Source organism: Octopus bimaculoides, chromosome 17 (genome assembly GCF_001194135.2).
Source record: "Octopus bimaculoides isolate UCB-OBI-ISO-001 chromosome 17, ASM119413v2, whole genome shotgun sequence".
Lineage (NCBI taxonomy): Eukaryota > Metazoa > Mollusca > Cephalopoda > Octopoda > Octopodidae > Octopus > Octopus bimaculoides.
In genome coordinates this window covers 41743730-41751298 of record NC_068997.1, presented here as the reverse complement: position 1 = coordinate 41751298, position 7569 = coordinate 41743730, and the positions used below count along the sequence as shown (strand labels likewise).

The window sequence follows — 7569 nt, the reverse complement described above, 5'->3', positions numbered from 1 at the left end:
ATTTTACTCATATATTCGACGGGATTCTTTCAGTTTCTGTCTACCAAATCCACTCACAAGGCTTTGGTTGGCCCAAGGCTACACTAGAAGACATTTGCCCAAGGTTCTACGCAGAGTCAATCCGCTCTAATGTGGCCTTTCAGACCACATTTATAGCACCGCGGAATCCACCTTTCCACTCTGACTTTCAATGTTGTCTCTCCGACTGTGATGATCTCGACCATCTTTTCTATATCTTCTTCCGAAACTTGCACCACCATATCAAGGGTTTGTCCCTGACAGAGACTGCGTGGCATCTTGGTTACTATACCTTTGGGCCGATCAAAGCATTGTGAGTGAATTTGACAGGTGGAAGCTGAAAGAAGCCCATCATTTAAATCTGTATTTGTGTATTCGTGTCCATGTCTGTCCCCCCACGGCTGCTTGACAATCGGTGTTGGTGTGTTTACGTTCCCATAACTTAGCGGTTCGGCAAAAGATATAAATACTGGAGTAGGTTTTTAGTAAAATTGTCTCAAGGCAGTGCCTCACCATGGCCACAATGACGGAAACGAGTAAAAAGAAAAAGAGAAGTCCTGTAACCTATCAACTGTAAACTCATTCACACAGCCGTATCACTTCTGAATATTATAGCTTAGTAAATAAGCCATTCTACTTACCAGAGCACAGAAGGTATTGAACTCTTGTAAAAGGCACACCAATTCCTATTTGAATTCCCCGAGGATTTACGCAGTAACAATTGCTATTTTGACATTGGATTTTCTTATAATTGCCATTTTTCTGACACCAAAAGATTTTTGACGTATCTCCTCTCAATTCGCTTTCTCTTTTGTCAACAGCACAGTCTTGAAAAATAAAAAAAAAGGAAAAGAAAAAAGAAGCCAGATATAGTCAATAATTTTGACCAACGACACCAATGATCGATAGATTTAAAGCATAATTTAGGCAGATCAATTATATTTAGTTTCTATACTGCGAAAGTATGCGTTAATCCATCTGGTGTGGAATGTTAGATAGATTTTTTAAAAGTTAGCGTGGTTAACTGTTTAACGTGGATCTAAACAGAAAACACCTGACAAGGATTTATCTGAGATAATAAATCAAATTTGCTGTATTATTTCCGGAGCTTGGAATTTATGTTTAACATGGGTTAAGAAAAAAAAAAAAGAAGGGTATCAATTTTTCTGTTAAAAAATACAAACCAAAAATTGTACCCAACAGAACTTTTACTGCTTATTAACGCAGCCTTACACCAATTCACCAACGAATAGGTATATTCTTCAATTCTTTTGCTGGTTTTAGTCATTCGATCGTGGCAGTGTTGGGGTGCCGTCTTGAAGGGATTAGTTGATCATACCGAACTCTGAACTAATTTCCTCGAATCGATTTCTTTTTGTTGAATTGCTAAGTCAGGGGCCATTGGCTATTAAGTGGCTTACGTTTATGTCACTTAACAGCCATTGATTCATAACTTAGCATTTCGAGAAAGAGAGTTCGATTGATAAGTATATATACGCACAAGCACGATGGGATTCCGTGCTTGACTAGACAGTTTTTGTCTGCCAAAATTTGACTTACAAGGCGTTGACTGATCCGAGGTATTGGTTGACCCAGGGTGCTACGCAATGGGGCCAAACCCGAAGACATGATTATGTAGCGAACTTAATTATATAACCATGCCTGGTAATTAACGCCAGCTAATTATGATTATGGCAAATAATGTATTTTGCCATGGTATATACTTACAATCTTATAAGTCTTAGTGGACCTGCAAAGAGCTTTCTTTCATTTGATTAAGCCAAATAAAAATATGTATCTGATTAAACCACATATAATTCCTTTCTGCTATAAGCACAAGTCCTAGAATATCGGGGGGAAAGGGCAAGTCGATTACATCAACCTCCAGTACTCAATTGATACTTATTTTATCGACCTTTATTTCTGTATCTACAAGAGAATTGCCTTGAAATCTACTTACTGCAAGTCATGCCTGCCTTATGAGCCTTTTTAACAGTAAGGCCATCAATCATGCGTCCATCATATGTAATACAAAAGCAGCTGTTATTAAAAAAAAAACTTTATATTAAAGTAGTTTCCTCTTACAACATGCAAGTAATTAGGTGCGACCGTATATTAAACGAGGAAAAGATTTTAAATTCTTTTTAGAATACAACCTTTCTAAGATGTGAGTGTTCCATTTATAAATTAGACCTTAATTCTTGGAGCTGAGAACAATTATTGAAAAAAGTAAACCGAATTCATAGTCGTTGTTTAGATCAGGCATTACGTCTTTTTGAATACCTAAAGGCACGTCGTTAAATGGGTTCATAAAACGGGTGTGATTAGAGGAAAATCTAGTTGCTATTTTTAGTGATTGCCCAAGTAAATTCTTTATTGAAAACAGAATTAGTTGCCCAGTTTGGTAAACAGTTCTCAGAATTTAAAAACCGTATCCTATAATTTCAGTAATACAACGTTGTATTCCAAAGCATTTACGAACTTTATAAATGTTTCCTGTGTTGGTTTTTATCCATGAAAGCTGAATTGAAGTAAGTTTATTGAAATGATTTACATCAATTTTGTAATATTGATTTCAAATTTCAGTACAAGGCCAACGGTTTTTCGGGAGGGGCTAAGTCAATTAAATCGATCCTAATGCTCAACAGACACTTGTTTTATCGACCCCGAAAGGACGAACAGCAATGTCGACTTTGGCGTTATTTGAACACAGAACGTAAAGTCGAAAGAAATGTCACTAAGAATTTTATCCGACTTGATAACAGTCCTGCCAGCTCGCTCCCTTACAATCCGCCAGTTTTGTAATATTGAATGTTATAAAAAAAAAAAAAAAATGAGGGAACCTGGCAGAATCATTAGCACGCCGGGCAAAATGCTTAGCGGCATTTCGTCTGTTTTCATGCTCTGAGTTCAAATTCCTCCGAGGTCGACTTTGCCTTTCATCCTTTCACGGTCGATAAGTACCAGTTGAGTACTGGGAATTGATGTAATTGACTTACCCTCTCCCTCTATATTGCTGGCCTTGTGCCAAAATTTGAAACCAAAATTAAAATGTGTATATATATTACAAACACTGCTCTGAAACACGCTATGTTTTTCTTATTAATACGTACGATTTTTATATGATTACGTCTAACAGACACGTTTAGAGCTGCTGTGAATTTAGGACCGTATTATGATGCAATGATACCCTAATTATGAATGAAAAAATAAATTAAGAGACTCAGCAGAAGTCTGTCCGAACAACATCATATACTGTGTCATCCTTATTGTTTTTAACACGTTACGTGTAGTTTAAGGAAGATTGAGCAGCTATTTCTAGCAAGTTGAGAGACACGTAAAGATTTTGTCTTCGTTGTGTATACATCAGCAATGGAGGTTTTCCATTGGCTAACATTACATAATTTTAAATGCTTGTAACTTCTTTATTTCTACAAAAACAAGAAAAAAAAAACCAATTTTCTTCATTGGTTTGCAAAACTACATCAAAACCACAGTTTTTGAAAATAATCAGGTGAAAATTTGAAATACTTCAAGTAGTTGGAATAAATTTAACAACATCCAAAAGTTACATTCATAAATTTTATTTATATTTCTAAAATATTTTGCATTGCAGTTTGCAAAAGGCGGTGAGCTGGCAGAATCGTTACCGCACAGGATAAAATTATTAGAGTAATTTCTTCCGGCTCTTTACCTTTCTGAGTTCAAATTCTGCCAAGGTCAACTTTTCCCTTCATCCCTTTCAGTTGGTCAATAAAATAAAGTACCAGTGAAGCACTGGGGTTGATGTAGTCGATTAATTCCCTCCCCTCAAAAATGCTAGCCGCGTGAACAAGTTTAAAACGGACCGATTACTGGTTCATAGCATCCTTTATGGCAAGTGCGACAAATGAGAGTCAGTAATGCGCGGAAAAAGATTTTATTTTTAGACAGGAGTTACGTTCGAAGAGTATTGGGTTTTCAACAATTTCTACATCCAGTGCTGAAATAGATCGGCAAAAGGCATAGGAATGCGCATATGTGGTAGGCTTCCATACAGGTTACGTGTGATGAAGTCTATTCTCAAGATATTAGTAACCTGGAAGTTATGGCAAAAAACCACTGTTCAAAATACCATGCAATATGATCCGAATTCGAAACCACGGGGTTGAGAAGCGAACTTCTAAAGCACACATTTACAATAACAGAAATGTTGGCGACATCGACAGCTAAGAAGTGGAAGTATACTTCCATTGTTCTGTAGTCTGATAGTGTAGAACATTTATTGTGATTACTCATCCTCTAAAAGCAGAGATAATTTTAATAAATCAAAAAGTTCTGTCGTATGCTATTTGACATAACTGTATATGTGCATGTTGTTCATACATTCGCTAATGGAATGTATATGAACTTATTTCTTTGGATCAATTTTTGTTTAAACTATGCTAATGTCCTAGGACATAAAAATGTTCTACTCTTTTCCCGTAGGTTTAAGTCCCTTGGACACTAGAGGCAATACTGGACAATTTTCGTGCTGATGACGTATACTGAAGCAGAAACAGTACTCACTTCGTTATGTCCAGACTATAAGCCTGTCCCTTACCTACTTAGTATGTCAACTTAGGCGAAATATTGATACTTGAGATTATCTTCCCGTCTCATCTAGAGGTGGTCTTAACATTTTGTAATTATGACACATCACCTAGAGGCCAAGATAATTTTATATATAGAAATTTATGTTGTATGATATTTGATACGTCTATATTTGTCTGCTGTTCAAATACATGCCATTAGCCACTGAGTTATTTCTTGTAGCTAATCTTTTTTGTGTGTGGATGGCCGCAGTCAAATGACTGAAACAAGTAAAAGAATAAAAGTATATATATATATATATATACATGTGTGTGTGTGTGTGTGTGTGTGTGTGTGTGTGTGTGTGTGTGTGTAATACAGATATTGAACTTATTTTGCTTACAGTTCGTTTGAACACTGTACACGGGAGAACGATCCATCTTTTTCACATTTAACGAAGTTTAAGAAGGTTAGGGCTTGATTTTTAGAACATTTATCTGAAATATTAAAAGAAAGACAAAGTAAAATATGAGATACATTTTCTAACAGGTGTACGAGGAGGTATTGAAAAGTTCCTGACTTTAAAGGTGTCACGAAAGGCCTGGTTGGAGGCCCAACCTTCCAAGTTCTTTTACAAGGCTTAGACCGGAATTTTTCCGCATCATCTCGCCCCATTTATTTTCCCGAAAGGGTAGCGGTGTATTGATATCGAACCCGTGTATACCTTGCTGCAATAACTGCTTTATTCTCGGACTGTGTTAATGTTACTGTGAGGCCGTGGACACTGCATAAATATTGATACTGTATAGATGTAAAGTCCTTCATAAATTACTAACATATTTCATTAAAAAGTTAATAAAGTTTAAGCTCATCAGTATCTTCGGCCTTAAAGAACAACAGAATCCATTTGTCTTTTGCAATTAATATTTTACACACACGCACACACACACACACACACACACACACACACACACACACACACACACACACACATTAGTTTCAGTAAGACCGTAATTTTTATTAAATCTACGACGACTACAGATATATGAAAACGGAAGCCTGTTCCAAGAGACTTAAAAAAAATGTCTTATGGCTTCACTGTTGAACCATAAAATTAGCGAACGTGTTGATGGCTTTCAAGACGTTTTGGTTGACTAATAAGTATTTGAAAGTTACTTAGAATATTAAGATTAATTCGCTACCGATATCCACTTGCATTTTCAAACTGTTGTGCCCTTTCTATGTTACACTATCTACTAAAGACCAGACTAACATAATCCCTCACCTCATTACTACTTATTTCCAAATTTAATTAATTGAAACGCTGATGTATCGATTCATTTCAGTTTTATTTCAATTTTTGATGTTAAATTGTCGCCCCTGCTTTTGTTTTTGCTAAACATCGTTCAACAACGAATATTTCCATATTGGTGTGTAATCTTAATGAAATCAAGTTATTGTGGATTTTATAGAAATAGTTAAACAAAGTTTTTATGTGAAACGATTTGTAATTTTCTCACAATTTCCATGTTTACGGAAGATCAAGTAATATTTGAATAGAATATTTCTAATGACCAATACATTAACTAAACAGAATAAAGTTCCTGCTTTTTTTTTATTTATCACACACAAAATGATGACGGTCTTTATTATCTCTGTCATTGTTATGATTTTGGTAGCTGAATTTTCTCGTTCTTCAGAAAAATTCGATCGCATTAAAAGAATATTATAATTTCTTTGAAGACTCTGTATATTTTGTTGCCAAGATAATGGTACGTTGTAACATTTGGTGTCTTTTTAAAGATATCAGAATCGAAAGTTATATACTTGGTATTAAAATTCAATAGAAATTCCCGGAAGTTTAGCATGCTCAAGAATCAACAAAGACTTTCGGTATAGATAAGTTGAAGAACAATCAAACCGTGACCCAGTTTTAGGCATTATTTAATCAGTCTGAAGATGTGGAAAAGAACAGAATTAATAATTCTTTAAGATGATGGAAACTATAAAGATTGAAAATTCTGTTGGTAAATATAAAGGACCGTACAATGATAAATGGTTCAACAGAGTGACTGGGAACCTGTTCAATAAGTAGACAGTTCAAAGTTCTAACCAAGAGCTAATTCTAATAAATCAATACAAATAATAAAAATAAGGATTCTAACGAATCTGAAGGAAAATTAGTTAAACAAAAATTGATTGCAGAAGTGTATGTGATCTTGAGGGAAACCAATTCAAATGTTCCAAAGACGAATCAAAAAGAAAAAAAAAGCTAGTATACAGATAATTGATGGGAATTAGTGTAGAAATTTTGTTCATGTAGGAAGTGCGCCTGTCATGAAAGACAAATATGGAAATTGCTAAAGACCGAGAAAATTATGTTTAGTTACTCATGTATGGAATATAGTTCTTACTTTAAGTCCATCTCATATGTTTAGCAATATTCGACATATTGAAGATTTATATTCTGAATGAAACAAATATATATCTCTTGATGACCGTTTTAATATTCAGTGAGGGTGTCTTGTGAAGAAGTTTTTATTTACAAATTTTACCAAACAGTCATATAATTGTAATAAAAACAATACATTTTGGATTCTAGTGTAAGTTTTGTATCTGCGAAGAATAAATAAGATTTTATTGCGAACAGAGTCTTATGTTGCCTAACATAGCTGATCAAAGGAAAATAATCATTAATGGTGCTAACTCAAGAAAATGTCCTTTGATAATATTCAACACTTGTCCAAGCAGGAAATATTTCGTTACAAGAGAATTCCTTATAACCAACATACTTAAATCACAATATAAAACTTAGGCTGCGGCCTAAAATCAACCAATAAAACGACTGAAATATCATGAGATAAAGCAGCATTTTATTTCATTTCCTCTTCATTATTGTGATTGATTTTATACTTAAGAGGTCTTTACATGTTGAAGTGTCTGGACATTGGATAGCTTGGTTGGTAATTGCCTGCTTTCAACATTACTGACAATATCAGA

At 34.8% G+C, this 7569-nt stretch overlaps 1 protein-coding gene across 5 annotated transcripts in view; it reads right to left on the bottom strand.

Annotated features, from left to right (window-relative positions):
• Window positions 1-620: 620 nt before the first annotated feature.
• The window catches only part of LOC128249693 (uncharacterized), a 23246-nt gene continuing 16297 nt past the window's right edge, over window positions 621-7569 (bottom strand). For 2 of the 5 annotated variants that reach the window (XR_008265809.1, XR_008265810.1), the window contains exons 2-3: window positions 4973-5066; window positions 644-845 (exon numbers count right to left, since the gene is read on the bottom strand). Coding sequence is in view for 3 of the 5 variants with exons in the window: in XM_052974047.1 (XP_052830007.1) it covers window positions 652-845 (194 nt within the window). In the remaining 2 variants the exon portion in view is untranslated. Of the gene's footprint in view, window positions 846-4972; window positions 5067-7569 lie in introns of all 5 variants that reach the window. The other 3 variants (XM_052974048.1, XM_052974049.1, XM_052974047.1) reach the window with 3 other exon arrangements.